We start from the raw sequence: 21,650 nt of genomic DNA, 5'->3' as shown, positions 1-21,650 counted from the left end.
AAGAAAATGTAAATGACTCATGTAGGGTCAACATAGAAGATTGAGTTTCTTCTTTACAGGGGTAGATTTTGTCCCAATTCAAGCCAATCATTCACTCAAATTCATATTGGTACCAGTTCTAAAATTTGAAAAGTTTTTTTTTTTCCAACCGTTGTGGATATAATCAGAAATTGAAAGAAAAACAAGTAGGAGATTGGTTTGGTTTTGAAGACCTCAAATACTAAGATTGTTTTTATATATAGCAAATATATAAAACTTCATGAACCCGACCCTTGGCCAAGACCTGAGGTACTAATAATTAGATCTACAAAACATGCGATAAGATTAGGCCATAGCATTGAGTTCGTACCAAACTTAAAAGAGGGCCAAAATAAATAAATGTACATATAATCCAAGTAACTAGACAGAGTGAGAAAATAAGTTATGATCAATTAGGATAGATCGAAGATTATCCGTTCTAATGTAACAACCCGAATTTGACATTACAACCAAAATTCCTCACTAGCTACAAGAAAAATGAGCACACAACAAATTCAAAGTACAAGAATTACTAAATTTAAAACCATATATGATGACCAACACCAAAATCACATAAGTAAAAGATAATATTTCTTCTTGTTGAGCATTTATCTTACATAACTATATCACAGTAAGAAAAGGTAATTGAAACTCAAATATTTAAAAAATAATAATTTATCAATAGGGTATAAGTCAGTTGATTGAACTCTTCCACCTTCACCCATGTGGACAGAGGTTCGAAACCTCAAGACACCCAATGAATATTTGTGTAAACCCCCCTTCTTCAATCGTTTCTACTAAAAAATAATAATAGTTTAGAGAGAAAAAGAGAGGACCAATTAGACGTCATGTTTTTGTAAAGGTGGAATATTATGAAAATGTACCATTTCAAAATTTTAGAGTGAAAATAGCGTCACATAACTATAGGAGTTGCTCTCACCATAAATTCTTCTAATTTTTTCTGGTGAACTCCCACTATTTAATTTATGAATAGTTAAAGTGAATTGTTATGATATTAACTGGAAAAAAAAAAATTGGTGGGATGATAGGAATTACACAGAGCAGAGGGTGTACAAATTTGGGTAATAATTATTCAATGGCAGAAGAGTGACATTTAAAACGACATTAAAATCTTGCGCTTCAGCTCCACAGACGAAGAAGCGGATGTAGTTTGTTTCTAACTTTAGACTTTAACACGCCGGGATCTTCGTAACGGCACCGTTGCCGTTCTACTGTCACCCTTTTACCCATTCACCCCAGAAGTGAGGACCACAAACACAGTGACACTGTAAAAAGGTAAAACGGTAAAATCAAGCCAAACCCCACCCCGAAATTTTATTGATGTTTTCGTTTTTCTGTTGCTATAAAACGAAATCTGAACCGTCCAACAAATCACTTCCTAAACATCGCTCTTGGATCTCCCACTTTTCTCTCTCCTCCCTTCCTCTCCTTCAAAATCAAAACCAAAAATAGCAAAAAGAAAGAGAGAAGCACACACTCTGTGCGTGTGTGCGTGCACTGCTCTAGCCTTCTTTACACAGAGAGAGAAGAGAGAGAGAGAGGGATGGGGGACTGTAACTGTAAGCGAATGGCGGCCATGGACGACTCAGCCACAGGCGTGTCGAAGAGGAGAAAATTCCGAGCTTCTTCATCTCCGCACAAGCAACGCTTCTCACACTCAGAGGCGCCATTGCCGCCAAGTCCACCAATGCTTCATCTCCGCCCCTCTCGTTCTCCTCAGCTCCTGAATTCCTCCGATTCTTGGTCGAGCTTTTGCTCTGATCACTCTCCTCCTTCCTCTTGCTGCTCCAGCAATGAGCTCAACGACGTCGTCGTCTCCCACAGCTCGCCGCTCCTAGATCTGGAGGTGAATCTCCATTCCCTAGCTCGTACCGAGCTTCCGATTTTTCATTGTTATGAAATGATGGAACAAAAAAAGGAGAGAGAAACTAGCGGACGAAAACAGTGCTTATTTTTCTTGTTTCCGTTAGGATTTTCTCAGCAAACAAACAGACGCTTCAAATTTCTCTCTCTTTGCTTTCCTTTTTTTCGTTCAATTTTACGTTTCTCTTCCGATTTTATTGCTTGGTTCAATTAATTCGAATTTAAATTTCAAATTCATTTACGCCACTTTTCACCTATTGCAGGCCAAGAGTTTCGAAACCGTCCACCCCAACTCTCCTTCGGTCAACAATAAATTCAGGTTTCACTTCACATTCCTTAATAATTTTCCTCTTCAATTCCTCCAAAAAGGAAACGTTTTTCTTCTGCCTCAGGTTAATTTCTGTTTTCTCAGAACTCTATTTTAACAATTTTTTTGGTTTCGTTCTTCAGCAGAGAAACGACGCCGTCCAGCGAGCTGTGCTTAGGCTCCGACGAAATGGAATCGCAGGCGCCGGCGGTGTATCTCCGACGGGGACAACTCCCGGTGAGCGAAGCTCCTCCGAGTGATGAGATCGAAGAGTTCTTCGCCATGGCCGAGAAGTACGAGCAAAAGCGCTTTGCAGAGAAGTGAGTACTTTTTCCTCTCTTGTTTTATTTCTTTTAATTTTTTCTAATAGTGCGCAGCATAAGCTTGTACCGTTTCGTGTACTCTACCCAAGGCGCATTTTAGCAGCTGGGAATCGGAACCCTAACAACTAACCAACAACTTTCCTTTTTCTTCTCCATTTGGCTCAGGTACAACTATGACATCGTCAAGGATGTGCCTTTGGAGGGCCGTTACCAGTGGGTTCGTTTGAAGCCATAAGCAAGCAGCATTCAGTTAGCTACGCGAGAGAGAGAGAGAGCAGAAGAGAGAGAGGGAAAGAATAAACTGACACTAGGTAGGACAGAAAGTTGCATGCAACTTCTAATTTTATGCTTTCGTTTTGGAGCTATAGAGGTCTGGGTTCTAGCATATATGCACGGAGGAGGGTTTGAATTTAATTTGGGTTTTTATTTGTACAGCTGCTTCTCTTTTCTTTCTACGTCTCCATGGTGTTGTCATTGTGCACACCAAATGGAAGCTTCTAATTCTTCTGCAAATCCCCAGCTTTTTAATTCAAATATATTTTGCAACAATTTCCACATTTGGAGAGCCCCTCTCTTTCTCTCTACAATTGACACATTAGTAATTTATTTATTTTGTTCTTTTTGGGTTTTTAGTTTTGGGTTTTGGGGTTTTCCTCTTTGGACAAATGCAAAGACACATTGAATAACAGTTTTGGTTTTGTGCTTGGAAAAAAGAAAAAGAAAAAAAAAAGAAAAAGAGAAAGGGTTTTTTGTTTGGGTCTGTTTTGGGTTTTGTGGCGGTGTGTGTGAATCTCTCCATCTTTCTTCTCTCTTTTTTTTCTGATCAGCTTTGCTTTTTTTAATTGCTGGCTTTTACTGGTTTACTCTGCCTGCCTTTTTCTTATCCTTTGTTTTTTTTTCATCTTTGCGTTTGGGCCTTTTTCCTTTCCGAATATGCTTTTTCATGTAATGGTAATGATTCGTTGTGTTGCTTGGAGTGGGGACCAACCAAGTAGCTAGCTTAGCTAGCTAGGCGCCACTGGGAAAGTAGAAAGTACCCAAATATTGTAATGCAAATTTGGCTTCTCACTTTAGAAGGCAGGCTTATGTGAATTTTCAATTAACAAAGTAATTTGTTGCAATTTTTTAAGCCCGAGTAGAATGATTAAAGATTTGGAATCTTTCAAGATATACTATGTCTAATTTTAAAAGAGAAAAAAAATGATTCAATGTCTTAAACCACTCTAGGTTTTTAGATATTGAATCTAAATTCTAGGTTTGGTTTCTCCATTAACAGAGTTCAAAGATGAGCTAGTACTACTCTATTTGCTACTCATTTTATCAAATTGAATCGAATGAAAGGATAGCGATTTGAGCACTCTCAGCTAGTGTGTATAAATGAAATTATTGAGGGTGCATTATTGTCCTTTGACAACACTTTAACAACGTGCTTGAATAACCCGTAAAAAAAGACAAAAAAAGAATAACCCGTAAGTACTTTTAAATTGTTCTACCAAATGAAATTAAACACATTTTTAGCAATTTCAAAAATACTACCAAATAAAAGAAGAAAAGTTAACAATTTGATCAATAAAGAAAAGAACACAGGACAGGAGAGGTGTTTAAAACGGTTTTTGAGGAAAGTAAGAGACGGCTGGCTCCTTTTGAAAAGCTGGACAGGAAATATTCGCAATGAGGTAGAATCAGTCGCAGACCGAGTCACTCTGGCACAGGGGCAGAGGAAGGGAGGAGATAAGAAAAGGGTGGCAGAGGGCATTGTCGGAAACAAAAGCAGCAGGTTACATGCATTTTGACATGATTAAACACGTGTCAAAAGGCAATCAATCCACTCTCAATCCCATGTGGGGTTTGTTACTTGGTTGCTTCAGGATCCCACCCGTCTAGCTTCTCCTCTCCTAAGAAGTACCCAGAAAGATGTTGAACAAACAATAATGCTAAAACTTACTTTTCCCAACAACAAAAAAATTGAAAATTGAATATGCTTTAAATAATGTAGTACAAAGAATATGCTTTAAATAATTTCTTAAGTAGTAAATGGCTTGTAGGTTAAGAATATTTGCTCCTGCGAACAAGGTTTTAGGTTTGATTCTCTCATCTTTCAATATCGCTTGTATAAGATTTTTTTGACAATATTCTCACATAATTTGAGACTTATGAGATTGTGAGATCACATAATTCACAAATAACTAACTCTAGATGAAAGACTTGGGGAAAAAAGAAGAAGATATATTTAGTCATATATACTCATTCTTAGCACTAAAACTATAAATAAATATTACATCATTTAATTTCTATAAACAAACAAAAAAAAACACAAAATATGATAGGTGACCCTATTGAATTTAATTTTGATTATTAAATTACTTTGATGCCCTATTGAGTGTTTTGAGTTTTTTTTTTATTATGAGATTTTGAGGTTGAGTTTGTTTTAAGAAATCAATGACAATTTTGTAATTTAAAAGAAGTTAAAAACTTTTTTGTTATGTTGTAAATGAGCTTTGAATGTGTTTCTAAAATTCATTTTATATAGGATTTTTTTTTTTATAATTTGGGTTCCTATATTTAGTATAATAGTAAATCTCTCCAAAAAAAAAAAAGTGTGTACAGTGTAGTATCGTTTGCTCCTCAAGATGTGGCTAGTGAGGGAATTACATGTTTTTCAGAAGGTGAAATGGGAAGTAGAGTAGAAGAGGGCCTCACATGCAATTGTGGAGTGAGGGTCGATGCATTGGTTGGTTGGCTTCGGATCTGATGCACATTAATTTTAATGCAAAGTCAGAGAGAGAGAGAGAGAGAGAGAGAGAGAGAGAGGTTGGGATGTGGGGGGGTAAAAGAATGTTGCTTGCTTATTAATGAGGGACGCTGGTTTCGATTTTGGTGTTTCTTTCTTTTACCTCTTTTAAGCGTTCACATTTGAAGATTTCAGTGTTAGTTTTGGGTAAAATTCAAGCCCCCACACACCACCTCTCCTTAGACATTACTTTTTTCTTTTTCCTTTTCTTTAACAAGTTCTGAAATTCTGAAAAAGTGGCAACCACATCCTTTCTAACATTTTAATATTAGTGTTCTCTATGCCATTCATTATCATTATGCATGTGTGGGTGGTCCTCAATCAATTTAACTACTAATTCATTTCAATTTGTGGGTTAAAAGGCGGATTGGAGAACTCGTCCTTTTGAGTGTAGATAAATTATCATAGATTAGAATATTAATATGCGATGTCATCAGTTCACGTGTTATAATAGAATGAAAAATTACTCATGTTTTTAATTTGTACACTACTTGTAATTTTATTGGTGATTGAAAACTCGTTGTGAAGTCTGTATGCGGATAACCTTGTGTTACTACCACTAGCTAGTTTTTTATGATTGGCCAAGTAAAATTGCTATCCTTGCAATCGATCGATTAATTTTTTGTACGATCAAAGTTAGAAGAAAAGGTGGATGACAGAGTATCTGAATTCTATAAAAGGTTCATATAATTTTCTTGTAGCTTCCTCGTCTTTCATGCAAAATGAAAATGGTGAAGTCTCTGTCTTCTTTTCCAAGTAGTTATGTCTCTCCATGATCTGTTAGGTTTCCATTTATGTTATCAGAATGAGACCATTCAAGGTCGTTAGGTTTTCTTTCTCTCCCGTTCTTGATGAGCTAGCTAATTACATAAACACAGATACGTCAGGTTTGCAGAAATGTTTAATTTGGTCGCGACCCAACTGCTTTTTAGGCCACCAAATTAAAGCTGGTTATTTAAACTTAAAACGTTACCAAGGTGTCCAAAGCTTAAGAAAATTAAAACAAAATACAAAATTAGGTGCCCTATAGGGTGCCACAAAAACCCCAATTTGGGTTGGGCTTGATTTCTAGATTTTCTAGCTCCTTTGTGGATGAGGGGAGCTTTTTCTTTGGGCTACGTTTCTTGGTTAATTGTGTTTGATTCTCTGAGCCGATGATCTTTTGGCCCTCTGCTCCTAAAAAGATAACAAAAGTGGAATCAAAAGTATGAATTACTAAACAAAGAATGGTCAACTTAACGTTAATATTCTTCTTTTTGGCAGGAATTATCCGAACTTTTTTTTTAAGGACATTTTCGCTCACCACGTTAATTGGCGGTGAGTATTATCATCACATTAATCGATGTTGAATGAGTGTGATATAATTTATCTGCTATTCGAATCTCAAAAATTAAACTTAATCAGCAACAATTAACGTGATGGTAATGCACACCACCAAATAAGGGTGGCTGGTGAACAAGAATGTTCTCTAATAGCATAGCTTAATTAAATAATTGACACTAGCTACATAAAGTGGACATCATCATAAAGCAATTAAAACTGTTTGAAAACGGTATAACTTTTTCTTGAACAAATAAGTTGAAAGAGAGAATATTGCTAGAAATTGAGAAGAGAACATAGGAAAGAAGTTGAGAGAAAAGAGACGATGGAAGACTTTGTAGTGTATGTGGACTCATCACGTAGGATTTTGGTAAAAAGAAAAGTATACTTTAGACGTAGGAAAAAATAACTTCCATCTTTCTTTTCTGTTATTGTTTGGTGTAATTTTATGTTTGCATTCGTAAAAGTTATTATATTTTTTTTTAGTATAAGCAATAGTCTAAATTACAAAGGAGGAGGATTTCTCGCATATACATACAACTATAATGTTGTGAGGATTCGAACCTAAGACCTCTGATTTGCAAATTAAGACTATTTTTCACTAAGTTAGACCTCGTTAGGATATCATATCTTTTTGGCTTTATTGACAATTTGATTTCTAAGTCACATCAATTGTCTATATCTGATATACATGTGAGAAGCATTAAAACATTTTATAAGAAAATTTGTGTACACACCACAAACAATGTTGAAGCACTTAACATGGGACACTATAATAAGAAACATATCATATTAAAGTGATGGCAATCCAATTTAAAAGAACAAATTGTTAGATCACTCAAGTAAATGGTATATTTTTTATTATGTTAAATTAATCACCACAACTTGTTTGATCACGTTAGTTGTCCCATTATATGAACAATTATATATTATGCAATGTCATTGACGCGCTCACCTCCTAAGTACGAGAAATCATACTAGTACGATAATGTGATATAGTTTGTATATGTATTATAACATGGGTGGACATAATGGTTGATATTTCCTATTTTTTGGGAATAATATTAATAAATATCCACTTATTTTATAACATATGGACAAGTTATACCATATACCTATACTACCGTACTACACTATAATTATTCACTAAATTCAACCTTTCAACCATATTGATGACATATTTCGAGAAGAACTAAGTGGAGAACTTTTCTTGTTACTATTACTTTTTCTTTTTTCGTATCTTGGGTTAAAGCGTAGTTTTTCTTTTTGGTAAAGATCTTAAAACTATACGTATAACTAACATGTCTCTTTAAATTGCCCTTTTTTTTTTCTTCTTCTGGATCAAATATAAAGTGCTCAGGTTGAATAACTTCACATAGTTTTCCCTAGTACATGCGTCAAACCCACATATCAAAGTGTTGTTAAGGAATAATGCAAACAATAGCACCCAAAAAAAAAAAAAATTGTTGCAAGCCAAACACAATAAAAGAAAAGTTTCCAAAAGTTTCATAATAGAATTAGTGGTTATTTAGTTTAAGAGTTTTTCTATTTAAACCCCGTACTTCTCTTGTTCACCTCACATTCTAAGTTCATCCCAACTTCTAATTCAAATTTTCACAATTTTCTAAGAAAACCTCACTATCTTCCCAAACTACCCCTAAATACACACCCAACAGAAAAAAGAAAACAAATTTAAAAAAAAAAACTCATCAACCTCACACCCTACACCCTGCTATCTTGTCCCTCACCACTCTAAGTTCATCTCAAACTCACATTACTTAAAGAGATAAAAATATTGTTGTCAAATGTGTAGTAGCATTGAGAATGAACTGGGAGGTTTTGTGAAGAGAAAGTAAGAGTAGTAGGGTTCTTGAATTGAAAGAAAAGAGTAATCTGACAATAGGGTGTAGAAGAGTTTGTATTTTTCTAAAACTTAATATGAAGAGTAGTGGGGTGTGTGTATAGATGTATTAGGGTTAAGTATTAAGTTAAATGACATTTTTTTATTTTTTTTACACAATAATAAAACTTAAGAACTTAATGATTTAAGTATTGGGGTGAACAAAGAAAAGTGTGGAGTTTAAATTGAAAAACTCTTTAGTTTAACTCATGCAAGTACCTATTTTGTTGGCATGGATATGTAAAGGCCTTAGGCCCAATAGTGATTGTAGAGCATCTAAAATGGGTTCCTTAAATCACATTCTCAGACAAATTATAGGCAAGAATTGGAAAAATACAACTACAACTGTACTCTCTATCCACCTTCTAAAATAGGGAGATCTCTATGAGCTCCTAAATCTGATGAGAGAGAAATGACTCTTAGTAGCTCCTTATAATTTAATGTTACTTTGTTTTATACATACTTTAAACTTTTAATTAATGCTAAGTATTATATATATATATATATATATTATAGAGATGAACCGATCATATTGAATTAAAAAAATAACTATAGTATTTATGACTCCTTAAATTAGGGAGTATGATTGGAGTTCAAATTTTATAGAGAGCTCCTAAAATAATTTTTGTGTGCTTTTAGCTAAATTTTAACTAAAAAATAAAGAGCATGATTGTAGATGCTCTTAGAGCATCCATAATGGACTCCATAAACTACCTTTTTAGAAAAAATTTAGAGAGGAATTGAAAAATAGATCTCCAACCATGCTCCTAACTCCTAAAATAGAGAGACCTCTAGGAGCTTCTACATATGAGGAGATAGAAATGACTTCTATTGGCTCCCTATAATTTAATGTTGCATTTATGACTCTCTAAAGTATGAAGTATGATTAGAATTCAAATTTTATAGAGAGCTCCTAAAATAGTTTTTGTGTCTTTTTTGCTCAACGTCAACTAAAAATTAAGGAACATGATTGTAGATGCTCTTATTGTCGTGATTAACTGACCTAATCCACTAAAAAAACTTGTAACGAAGATATGACTATTTTGCTATATCTGTTCAATAATATAATGACACGCATAATAATTACTGTTATTACGTTATTGGTCAAAAATAACAAAAATATTATTCCGATTGCATGAAAGTTTCTGTCCTGATTCGTATTTGCCAGCAGGTTTCCAAAGTGGCTGGGCTTATCCTAAAATGCGCGTGGTGCGAACGGTCTGACGTGGCGGCGGCCCCACCCCCCCGGTTCATGGTCCATGAGCGTCATGATCAGCAGCCCCTATCGTTTTCTCTTCTCAGAGTTTGAGATTTCACACAAGAACACGAGTGGCTCTAGCAAGCCAACACCTCTCCAACCACTATTTCGCAATCTAACAAATCCACAAAACCCTAGAATTCCAAAAAATTATTCCCCCAAATTCCCAAAATTCCAAATTCCCCGAGTAGCGGAGAAGCTAAGTTATGTGGGGTGGGGGAGGTAGTGGCAGTGGTGGTGGTGGTGGCGGCGGTATCTTCTGGGGACGAAAGGAAGAGGTCTCTGATTCAAACGGAATCGCTGTCATCTTCGCTTGGGTTTCGATTCACGAGAGACACTTGCAGAATTACGTGGATCTGTATTCGTCTCTCGGTTGGAATTCCCTCGTTTGCCATTCCCATTTTCTCCATGCGTAAGTGGCTTTTCTCACATGTTCTCACCAGTCAAACACAGCATGCATAAGTTTTTTATTTGTCCTTGTCCTACGTCCTGGGATTCTTTGTGTATTGGAACTTTCGTTTGTAATTGGTAGAAATTTTGGTTTGGGATTCATGGAAGGACTTTAAGATTGGATCTTTATTTCATTTTGCTTCATTTCGAGCTAATTTGTTCCCGTTATAATGAAATCATGTGCAGATTCGATCCCGAAAAGGCCATGTCGTCCGCCTTTGTTATTCTCAATGAGCTTGTTGAGGTCTGTTTCCGTACTAGTTTGCCAATTTTTAAATGTTTCTTCTGATTTGATGCGTAGTATGGAGCTATTGTGCGATGCCTGGCTAATGACTGTTTGAGTAGTTGTGTATGTGTTTTACACCTACGCAAAAAATGAAAAACCCAACTTCAGTATGGTGTGGGATCCCGTTCCATGCGAATCTTTCATCTGTTTTTAATCTGGGATAAATTAGGCATCGGTATAGCTTTTAATATTGCTCAATTGTAATCTGTTGAGTACTTATTCATTTATGTATTTTGGGTTTGCAGGAGCTAAGGATTAAGCCATGCCCTGTAGTGTTTGTGGCTCTTTCTGCTGGTACAAAAGCGTGTATGTACAAGGTTTTTCAGGTAACTTTCATAAATGATAGATAACCAATTTTGTATTTGATACTGATAAACTTATTTCAGGAATTTTTTTATTTATTATTTGCAAGTCTTAACTGGTCTTTACTGATTTCGTTACAATGGTGGTACTGTGTAATGACTTTAGCACATGTAAATGCAGATTATTGAGGGAATTTGTGAAGGTCAGCTCTATCCGGTATGCATTTCTTTTGTATTTCAGTTAAAACTTCTGGACTATATTTTTTTTGTTAATGCCCATTTGATCCAACAGATTCATTCTAGACACTGATTCTTATTAGTTTCTTTAACTTTTGTGAAGGCCGAATATCGATTGGTCAGAAAGTGTATTACCGGACACATCTATGATTCTGGTCCAGTTGATTTTACGAGTGATCTGGGCACTCAATATGGACTACACCCAGCCATTCTAAAGATGCCTGGATCATCAAAACTGGTTTCTTGGCTAGCTAAAGGCATTGCTTCTGGTCTGGATGCTTTGTATCTTACTAGGTTTGAATCCCAGTGCGCTGAGTATTGGCAGGCTTTGTTTTCCTCTGTTGTAAGTTCTTATTTAGCCTTTACCCACTTGTTGTTTGTTGTTTGTTTCTATTAATTAATGCAATAATTACTTTTTCATGTAGAATTTGGGTGCTCCATTTCTCGTTTTATGCTCTGATAAAGATGATCTGGCTCCTTATCATATTATCTACAATTTTACTCAACGTTTACAAGAACTTGGAGGAGATGTCAATCTTGTGAAATTGAATGGCTCCCCTCACCTAGGTTTGTTTCAAAACTCTTTTTATTTTTTATTTTTTAGCTTTTTTCTTTCTCTGTTATTAGTATCCTGTGTGGATTTTCAATTTCTTTTTTGCCCACTACCTTTAGAAGTTATATTGCTCATCAGTGATGTGTTAAACTCTAAACATAGCTTAGCACTGGTTCTTTAACGTACTTTTTATAATACTTCGTGATATTTAATGAAATATCTATGTTCTTTTTTGAGTGAAATTATGCCGTGTTGAGGCAACACTCTTGAATAGCAATTATTGTAAATATCTTCTTAACTTTTTGTGAAACCTTGTGGGCACCATCTTATCTTGGACAAACAGAAAGTGTAAAAAATAGGAGAAGTAGATTTTGGGGACTTGCATTCTCTTACTTGGAGGCTGTTATTCAATGGGTCTTGTACCGTTAAACACATGAGCTTGCATATTTTATGCCAAGATTATTATACTGCAAAATGAGTTTGCAAAATTGCAGAAATAGTTCCCAGAAATGGATAATGTATAACTTTAGAGTTGTCAATAAAAAGAGGTTATTGGAGGGTTTTGTCTTCCAAGATATTGCAAGAAAAAAAAAAACTTAGGAAACACTAATAGGATATATGAACAGTGCATAGTATTTTTCTCATTGTCAACTCTTGGTTTACTTCCATGCTTATTGCACATAAGAACTAAAATATCATAACTTTATTTTCATTTCAGGTCATTATAAGCATTATCCAATACAATACAGGTCGTCTGTTACTCATTTCCTTGAGAAGGCAGCTATGGTTTTTTCTCAAAGAACTCAAGAACTTGAAGGTCAAAATGCTAGCATGGAAGGCATGCACGATGAGATATCTGAACTAATATGTGATCTCCGGACAGTAGCTGTAAATTCTAACCAGAGCCTCAGAAGAGTTGCAGTGGAACCAAGCGACCACTTCTTCTTGCCAAGTTCAGCAGAGAATCATAATGTTAGGGACTCTGGGTCATTGCAAGATGAACAGAAAGAAAGATCAATCTCTCTGCCCAAGCCCCCAAGCATTAGTGCACATAGTGTACTCGGCCAAGTCCTGTTTGATGTTTGTGTCCCTAAGAACGTCGAGGGTTGGGATATCAAATTTTGTGGGTCTTTGAATGGGCAGCCATTTGCCTCTGCTCGTAGGAATTCACCACCTCATGGTCTCAAAAGCATTCGTCGCTCGAGATTATGACTTTTCTTACAGGTTTGCCTTTGAAGGAGATCTGTCTCGAAGAATTAGCGGTAGCAACCCAAGAGTTGGAGGTGAGGTCTGCCTTTTCAGACACCTTCTGGGGTATCCGGCGTACATTATTTGCATGCTCATTCCAACTAGTTGGTCCTCTGGCATGAAGTGCACAGAACGAACGATGGATAATCGCATGTATATAACCACGTATATATGTTTAAGACAGATTTTGTCCATCTGACGAACCATCGGAATGTATAGATCACTGATCTTGATGGTAGATGATGATACATATCACCAGGAGTGGGTTGCAAAGTTGGTTTGCATAAGCTAATAGTCTGTATGTACTGTAGGTCCTTTGTAGCGCGGACGCAATCTTTCGTTCAATTAACACTACTAGATGCGTTGCTTGAACGATCCTGACTGTAAGATTTAATCGTTGTAAATATAGGAGGAAAAACAATTGCTAAGTTCTTCTCAATAAATATAGATGTATGTAAATTTTATATTATAAAACATGAACAATGGCTCATTTTTAAGGGAGCTCGAATTTCATAATTTGTCATAAATAAAATTGGAAAGAAATGCATAAATTATATGAATCTGAAATATTAATTGAACTATACCCAACAATTTTCAACCATCTATATATATATACACACACACACACACACACACACACAAAAAATGGTCATGCAGTGCAGCGTTGAGAAGTTACCTACTTTTACCATTTCCAGAATGGTGTGCCGTATTGTCATATTATTAATACGAAATTATGAGTCTGAAAACCAGCAATTAGGCAAGGTTCCTTCTTTAACAAGATATCACTAACACTAGTGAATGCCTATTGACATAAGAGAAAAAGAAAGGCAGTGACCAGTGAGGTGACAGAGAGCTGAGGCTGAGTGTCTGTCAAATTCCAATGGCGATGACCCACGAGTGGAAACACAGTCAAAACTTCATGCTCACCATGAATGTCAAGGAAGAAGAACTCTCTGACCCTGAGTATGTTCCACAAGAAAATGAAGAAGAAGAAGAAGAAGAAGAAGAAGAAGACTATTTGAGTGTTTCCCAGTTATCTCTCCGCAGCCGCCGAAGAACCCATCATTCTTCCCCTTCGGTATACATATATAACTCTCTCTCTCTCTCTAGATTGTGAATTTATTTGCTCAACGGTAGTTGTTCAATCGCAGGTAAAGCAGAGGGAGCCATGGAAGACCAAGAAAAATGTGCTCAACACTCGGAGAAGTCCTTTAAGTCCGACCCATATGACCAAGCGAGTGAGAACCATTTTCATTGTCATTTATTTGCACACCAAAAGTTTATGGTTGCATCTTTCTCACTGATTAAGATGATTTTTCTGATATTCAGTATGATATTGAGCTCAGAGAACCCATGTGCTCTGCTTTTTCTTTTCTGTTTTTGCATTTTTAAAGATATTTTCCATTTTGCTCTGTTTGGCATGTTAAGATGGTATTGCATTCTCTTTGAACTTGGTCTGCTTTTCTGTTGGGTGCCTTAACAATCATATGGGAAACCAAAAATATACCCGCCAAGAACAGGCCCATTTATTGTCTTGTACATGTTTGATAAACTGACCCAATGAATTGTTATTTGCAAATTGATACCTTGTAGTCACATTTTTTATACAGCCCTTGTACATTTATCTATGCTACTGTGTATTATGCTGCATGTCATGGCTCATATACGCAGTTATATGGATGATAATGTTGATGGTAATATTTTCTTCAATAATTCAATAAAGGATTGAAGGGAAAATTCTTATGGTTTTTTAACAGAAAGTTCCTGGGGATCCTCGGAAGCATGGAGGGTAGGTATAGTTTTTTAAAATGTTTTGTTAATTAGCTTCAACAATTAATTGCTTTAAGTATCTAACGTTGATTGTTTATTGACCGACTAGCTGTAAACGAAAGAGAACCATGTTTGATAAGTTTAACGAACATGAAAAGTCTTCTGCCAGCACCCAAGTTGAGGAGATCCAGGCAATTCTTGGAGCTGAATACCCCATCGTTGTTAAGTCTATGATACATTCAAATGTTTCCTCTTGGAATTGTCTGGTAAGTCTTAACTTTTGTGCCAAGTTTAGAAGGACTGGACTTGGAGCCATGGACAAATACATAACTAATTATGCTCTTAATTTTTCTATTTGACAGACATTGCCGAAGCAATTCTGCCATTTGCATTTACCATTGCATGATACAACATTAACCCTGGAAGTCGAAAGTGGGGAAAAATATAGAATTATTTTTCTTGCTGGAAAGAGGATACTAAGTGCTGGATGGAAAAAGTTTTGTACTGCACACAAGTTACGAGTTGGTGATCTCTTAGTTTTACGTTTGGTCAGGCCTTTGAAGTTTAAGGTATTCCACTGTTGTTTCCTGGGCACATTTTTTGTGTGCAAATTTTACAAGAGCAGCTTGGTTCTTAATACCCATTTGTCCACTTAATTTGCATTTCTTGCTAGGATGAGGCTTATCCATCTGCCCTTGCATGTGGGTTTAGGGTCTAATTTCTTGATTTCTATCCCCATGGGGTTCTAATTTCTTGATAATGTTGATCTCTACACAATGTTACAGGTGTACATAATGGGAAGACATAATCTAGCTGAAGTAGATGCAGCTTTTAGCCTCTTGAAATTGAATGCCTGCGCCAAACATGAAGTGCTTGGTATACTCTGTCTGTCTGTCTGTCTCTCCCTCTGTCTCCGTCTCTCTCTGTCTCTGTGTCTCTCTCTCTGTCACTGTCAGTCTCTCTCTGTCTCTCTCTCTCTGTCTCTCTTGTGTCTCTGTGTCTCTGTGTCTCTGTGTCTCTGTCTCTCTCTCTGTCTCTCTGTCTCTGTCTCTCTCTCTCTCTCTCTCTCTCTCTCTCTCAGAAATTATGAGATCACGGCATGTAGACTTGATATGTTAACTTGGTGAAAAATTATGCAGAGGAAAACCATCCAAAGCCTCTTTCAAGTGATGTTTGCCAAGGCATCATTCGAAAGACAACTCTGATGTTAGATACTAAGCCTGAGCTTATAGATAATCAAACTGAGAAAGACAATGAGGAATTTGTTTCCAAATTTCCAGGAGGCATTAGATATCCAGTACCAGCAGCTGATTTCGAAGATGTTAGAAGTATTGAGAATTTCACCATTCTTGTGAACGGTGTGACTATAGATTCTTGGCTTTCCAAACAGCTCAGGACTAACTATTACGATCTATGCTGCTCACGAGGTTCATTTCTGCATGATCATCTCCTCAAAAGTATTAACAGTAAGTTGGCTGCTGAAATAATAACTGAAACTACTAACATTGCTAATGCCATTAGAGCTCGCAAGCTGTCCGCCTCTCATGCTGATTACGAAATGTGGGAGAAGACTTTAAATGCCTTTGAGCTGTTGGGTATGGATGTTGGATTCTTACATGCTCGACTGAAGCGGCTTCTGAGTGCTTCCTTCAGATCAGAAGAGGCTGTGGAATTAAAGAGGATAGAAGATAAAGTTGAGCAAATTTGTGCAGGGGGGAGATGAGAGCTCTTGACTCAAAGCTTTTGGAATTGAACGAGATGATGGTAAGTTTTGATGCCAAGATAGAGGCTTTAAAAGAAATTTACGAAAGGCTTGAGTTTATCTTCCAGGAAGAGGTTGATGCTCCATGGTGAGTAGAAGTATACTTTAGCTACAACTGGCATATAGTTTTAGGACATGACCTGCAGAATCGAAAAAGAAAATACAAACACACACACACACACACACACACAAGACCCTTAGGGTTTGGAAGAACACTTTACCTTGCTAATGCTAAGATGTTTTTTTTGTTCTTGAAGAAGTAGATCTAGGGATTCCACATAAGTTGGTTGTAATACATATGCCTAGCATTATAATCAAATCCTTTGCTAATTTTTCTTTTCCCAAAGAATCTTCTTGGTGTAAATGTTTCTTATTTTTTCTTCCCCTTTTAACTTAAGTGCAAGCTTAAACAAAGGATCTTTACCCTCATCCTCTAGCAATCACATGCCACTTTAGTTATATTGCTTGTGGATACCATATGGTCAAGTTCTTCTTCTGAGACCCATATGTTAAATACAAGATTTACACTACACAGTCTTGAATGATTCATGAACTGCTGCTGAAGACAATATTCAGATGTGAGCAACATTCGAAGTTCCAAGTTTCATGAATGTTTGCCATGTACTCAAGTATGATATCATTTCAATGCACCCTTATCTGAGCATAAGATAAAGTTGCATTGCACCCGCGACACGGAAGTTATTTCCCTCAAGGAAACGAAATAGAGATATACAGCATGGGCATTCGTGGGTTGAGGACTGAACTCTTGGGTAAACATTAATTTTTGGCCAACACTTTCAAAGAAAATAAATTTGTCATAAATACTCTTGGATACTATCACATTGCATCAGTTAATAGTTGGAGTGATAGTTGGTGCATCTAGTAGTACGCATGTTCTAACGAAATCACTTTGCTGAACACGCGTCATAATTATACAAAATAAATATAATCAGGTTGAGTGAAACGGTAATGTCACACGATGATTAAAGGTAATAAATGCCAATTTTATGAAGGCAGGAAAAAAAGGGATTCTTGCAACTCACTTGGTTGCATCTGTTGCCTCTAAAATGTAACACAACTTTTGTATGGGCTGGTTTTCGGTTACTGGCCACCCTAGAGCTTGATGTCAATGTTTTTCATGAAGATGAGTACTGCTTTAACTTTTGAAATTGGGATCCACACCACATTGGATTACTCTTGTAACATCAAGAAGATAAATATTACCAGAATAAGTTCTAATGTGAAAACTTCTCAAATAGGATTATTAGTGTTAAAAATCGATAATTTCAACAGAATATCGATACTTTATTTATGTCATATCGAAACTATATTAGGCTATTTATATTATCGATATAATGGAATAATATTGACAAAAACATATCGAAATGACATCCATATAATAGATCTATTTGAGAAGAGTGCTACAACAAAAGTCCTTTTTCATAGGTTTTCCCAATTCTAGTTGTAACCGGTGAGCCATTTTAAGTTGATTTCCAATCAATAATGGTAACTTTTTTGGTAAATAAAGTAAATATTTTTCTGGGGGGAAACGAGTACTTTGTAGCCGCAGGGTCAATATCCAAACTGCCCCTCGTATTTTTGAAAATTGGCTCCATTTTAGAAATAAAAAGATTTGAAATCCAACGGTCTTTTCATCCTCCCCTTTCTCATACATCCATATTTAAGCCTATTGGCTCGCTCTTGACCTCCATAGGACCATAACCAATGGCAACGAGGGAGCCAATGGCTGTTCTTCAAGATCAGAACCGGAACTTCTCTTACCCACCATCCGAGGTCCACTCTCTCTTCCTCTCTTAGATATGATTTATGGGTTTGCTTGTAATCCGAGTATGTAACTGTCTGTTTACTAATCATTTGCAGAGCATGAAAATGGAAAAGCTGTTTGGGCAAAAATCTTCATGCCTCGAACTGATGGCTTTAAGCAATGTGAGAAGCACTATTTTGTATTGGGTTTTTGTTATTTCCGATTTTGAAGGAGACGCCGACATGGTTTGATGATTACCATCGGTCTAAAATTTATCGAATAATATTAATCTTTTCAAGTTACAAGCTTTCTGAAATGGGTTTTTAGTAGGAAGCGTTTTCGAACAAACAGTTTTGGAAAATTTCGTAAGCATGAGCCTTTTTTAAGCATCTGCAGATTCCCTGCAGAAGACAAGTTTTCAATTATATTCATGGTCTGAAGTTTTGACGATTAAATGAAAAACAAAATAAAGAAAAAGAAAAAAGGTTTTTGAATTTTCCGTTTCTTATCAATAGATTGAGATTCAGATACTGAATAACCAAAAAATCTTGCAACTTCTTGAATGCAGGTAGTCGATGTTAATCCCATTATGTCTCAAAGGTCAGTGTGTATATTTAATTTACTTTCTAATCTGCTTTCACTCATAAAACTTATTTGTTTTAGTTTTAAACTAACACTGGACCCTTAATCTTTTTACCAATAGTCATAAACGAAAGAGAGTTATTACAAGAGTGAAGGTAGAAAGCTTATATGATAGTTCCGAAGCTCAGTCTTCTGTTATGGCAAGAGCAAAGGAGGTTGAAGCAAGCCTAGATCCTAGGTTCCCTGTCCTGCTCAAAGTTATGATGCCATCACATGTCACTGGAGGATTCTGCCTTGTAAACCTACTCACTCTCTTCACAATCTGTGCATTTATCTAAAGGCATGGACTATTAGGATGATATATTAATATGCGCTATCTTTGATTTGGCAGAATATTCCGAAGAAATTTAGCTGTCAGCATTTGCCAAAACAAGATACAATGATTATTTTGGAAGATGAAGATGGGAAGGAATTCGAAACGAAATATCTTGTGGAGAAGGGTGGACTGAGTGGTGGATGGAGAGGGTTTTCAATTGCTCACAAGCTACTGCAGGGAGATATTGTGATTTTCCATGTAGTGGCGCCTTTTAAAATTAAGGTAACTGATTGAACCACTTGAAATTTTTGTGTGGATCCTTTGTTAATATCTTGAAATTGTTGGCTTGCAAGTGTCAGTAAACTTGATGAGTTTGCAAACCGAATCTTGTAAATCAAAGTTGTTCTGAATGTGAAGTATATATAGAAGATAGATTCTAGGGACGCAATTATGATAGTGACGATGATGAACATGTTTATCCTGTGATTTGACGAAAAGGGTAATTTGGTGATTGTAGATTTTTTGAGTTTGTCATATTTCTTCAACTTTAGGTAGGGTATTTTAAGAGAAAAAATGATAAGATTGATTGTCCTTAGTGAACAATTCCTAATGCTTGGCTATCAAGCATAGAAAATAGGCATTTTACTGTTTGAGATGGTACTTCTGAAAGCATATGAACCACTCAATTCTTTTGCTGCCTACTTTCTTAGGTGTATATTGTTAGATCAAACGGTTTAGATGAAGTGGACTGCGTTCATGGCCTTATGAGGTTAGATGCTTGCACTAAACAGATTGATGCTGGTAAGTAGTTTCAAAAGTAGTTTCAAAATTCACCAAGTTATTTGTGCTAAATTTCTTGGCAATCATAACTCTTACCTTTTCTGATCCCCCTGTGACGTCATTCTATAATTTAAATCATGCAGGACAGATTATTCCATATGAAACCGAAAAGTCTGGTCCGGTATCAGATCAGTCTGAAAATGATAGTGAAGATCTTGGTTTTGAATTTATGGATGGACTTAGACTTGCAGAGTCTGATGTCACTTTCAAAGAAGTGAAATGCATGGTGAACTTCACTGTTGTCGTCAATGGTTTAGTCATAAATTCTGAGTTTTCGAATTACATTCTGACCAAGTATTATGAGCTTTGTTGCAGTCAAAAAGCATTCCTTCATGAACATCTTCTTGAGGGTCTGAACTGCAAATTGATAGCTGGAGTGATTTCTGAGACAGTCAACATTGCAGATGCCATCAGGGCCTGCAAGATTACTACCACCGAAGGTGATTTTTCCACTTGGAGTAAGACTTTGAAAGCTTTTGAGGATTTAGGCATGAATGCCGGGTTCCTGCGTGCCCGGCTGGACCGGCTTGCAAGTCTTGCTTCAGAATCAAAAAGATTGAAGGAGGCTAGACTTGAAAAGGACCATCCAGAAGAAGAGATGAGGAGCTTGGATGCAAATCCTTTGGAAGTAAAAGAGACCATAAATATGACTTCAATTCTCGAACTTACATTCCAAGAAGTGGCTAAAGCCCCTTGGTGATGAGAAAACTTCAATGTCTCTGGTTCTTTTTTGGTGTAAGTTATAGCTCAAGCGTTCTAGTTCAGAACCAGAACTGTGCCAAAGCTCGTGTCTCATGATAATTGTGCTTTTGTTGTATAGGAGATGATGTACTTGAGCCCTGCAGTTGTCTTACTGCAGAGATTTTGGGTAACTTCAGTATAGAATTATGTCCATTATTGGAGGTATCACAAGCTACCTACCAAATAGGGAGGAATGTTGTTCCTTGTGGTTCTCTCTTTTGCAATTTCCAGCTATCAATGGAAGATTTTTTATTGAACCAATTGCCAATATCCTCTCTTACGCAAAAACACAAAAGCACAAGTTTATGTCAGATCCAATAATGCTGTCTTCTTTTTTCCTTATTTAAGGAACTATTACATGCTACTTGAGTTTAAGGAATCATTCTTCCAAGTGCGTGATTCTTGATTTAGCTATTACTATCTAACGCACAAATAATTGATTGATCTGGCCATAAATTTCAATATCTAGCCATATTGGTTATAAAGAATGAAAAACCTACCAAGTTTCCGGTGAAACACATGGTCTCATTAATTCACTTATATTATATCACGTGTGTGTTCATTAATATTATACCTGATACGTGTTACCTACGTGACCGTATAAAGTATATTTTCACAAATAAACTTCAGACAGGAGCTAATAAATTCAAACTTCCAAGCGTCATGAATCTTTGGCAACCAACAGCGCTACTCTCGTGGGACATGTACTCAACAGTTTTTAAAGACTATTTTTTTCGCTTAAAAAAAGAGAGTAAAATGTGCGCTGCATATTTTCGGCATAACAATGTCACTTTACCCAATATTTATAATAGGCCAAATTGTAGTAAAGGACCCTGGCTATACCCAAACTTTACTTTTCATGTCCTTCACGTTGTTTTGTTGTTATCGTGGTACTTTAATTAGATTTTATGTTGCATCATTGGTCTTTCCGTCAATTTAGTTAAATTTTCTGTTAAAATTAAGGGCAAATTGGGAAATTCATAATATTTCTCTCTCT

At 36.2% G+C, this 21,650-nt stretch overlaps 3 protein-coding genes and 1 pseudogene across 5 annotated transcripts; all 4 read left to right on the top strand.

The window, feature by feature from the left end:
• The first annotated feature begins 1,410 nt into the window (after positions 1-1,410).
• LOC103335296 (cyclin-dependent kinase inhibitor 7-like) lies at positions 1,411-3,089 on the top strand. Of its 2 annotated transcripts, none has more exons than XM_008238308.3 (4): positions 1,411-1,885; positions 2,166-2,221; positions 2,356-2,529; positions 2,698-3,089. In XM_008238308.3, exons 1-4 carry the CDS (start codon positions 1,583-1,585, stop codon positions 2,765-2,767), a joined length of 603 nt encoding a protein of 200 aa, XP_008236530.1. In that variant the 5' UTR covers positions 1,411-1,582; the 3' UTR covers positions 2,768-3,089. The 2 variants fall into 2 exon arrangements, with proteins under 2 accessions (XP_008236530.1, XP_008236529.1); XM_008238307.3 differs by having other exon boundaries at positions 1,412-1,885; positions 2,353-2,529.
• A 6,752-nt stretch (positions 3,090-9,841) lies between these two features.
• Positions 9,842-13,351, top strand: LOC103335294 (peptide methionine sulfoxide reductase (Protein of unknown function DUF829, transmembrane 53)). The gene is made up of 7 exons (XM_008238305.3): positions 9,842-10,213; positions 10,438-10,495; positions 10,783-10,863; positions 11,021-11,056; positions 11,180-11,419; positions 11,502-11,643; positions 12,348-13,351. The coding sequence occupies exons 1-7, from the start codon at positions 10,008-10,010 to the stop codon at positions 12,839-12,841; spliced, it is 1,257 nt and encodes a 418-aa protein (XP_008236527.2). The 5' UTR covers positions 9,842-10,007; the 3' UTR covers positions 12,842-13,351.
• Positions 13,352-13,457: 106 nt separating this feature from the next.
• Positions 13,458-16,748, top strand: LOC103335316 (B3 domain-containing protein Os01g0234100-like; annotated as a pseudogene). The gene is made up of 7 exons (XR_016127891.1): positions 13,458-13,955; positions 14,029-14,115; positions 14,635-14,666; positions 14,757-14,913; positions 15,010-15,216; positions 15,433-15,523; positions 15,787-16,748. The product of XR_016127891.1 is annotated as a B3 domain-containing protein Os01g0234100-like (transcript).
• A 1,339-nt stretch (positions 16,749-18,087) lies between these two features.
• On the top strand, positions 18,088-20,916 carry LOC103335315 (B3 domain-containing protein Os01g0234100-like). The gene is made up of 7 exons (XM_016794954.2): positions 18,088-18,203; positions 18,291-18,356; positions 18,743-18,774; positions 18,878-19,052; positions 19,148-19,354; positions 19,783-19,873; positions 19,996-20,916. Exons 1-7 carry the CDS (start codon positions 18,135-18,137, stop codon positions 20,610-20,612), a joined length of 1,257 nt encoding a protein of 418 aa, XP_016650440.2. The 5' UTR covers positions 18,088-18,134; the 3' UTR covers positions 20,613-20,916.
• Positions 20,917-21,650: the final 734 nt, after the last annotated feature.

This window comes from Prunus mume, linkage group LG6, assembly GCF_029339155.1.
Source record: "Prunus mume cultivar Tortuosa linkage group LG6, ASM2933915v1, whole genome shotgun sequence".
Lineage (NCBI taxonomy): Eukaryota > Viridiplantae > Streptophyta > Magnoliopsida > Rosales > Rosaceae > Prunus > Prunus mume.
The sequence above is the reverse complement of the archived record's forward strand: the minus strand, read 5'-3'. Positions and strand labels throughout refer to the sequence as shown.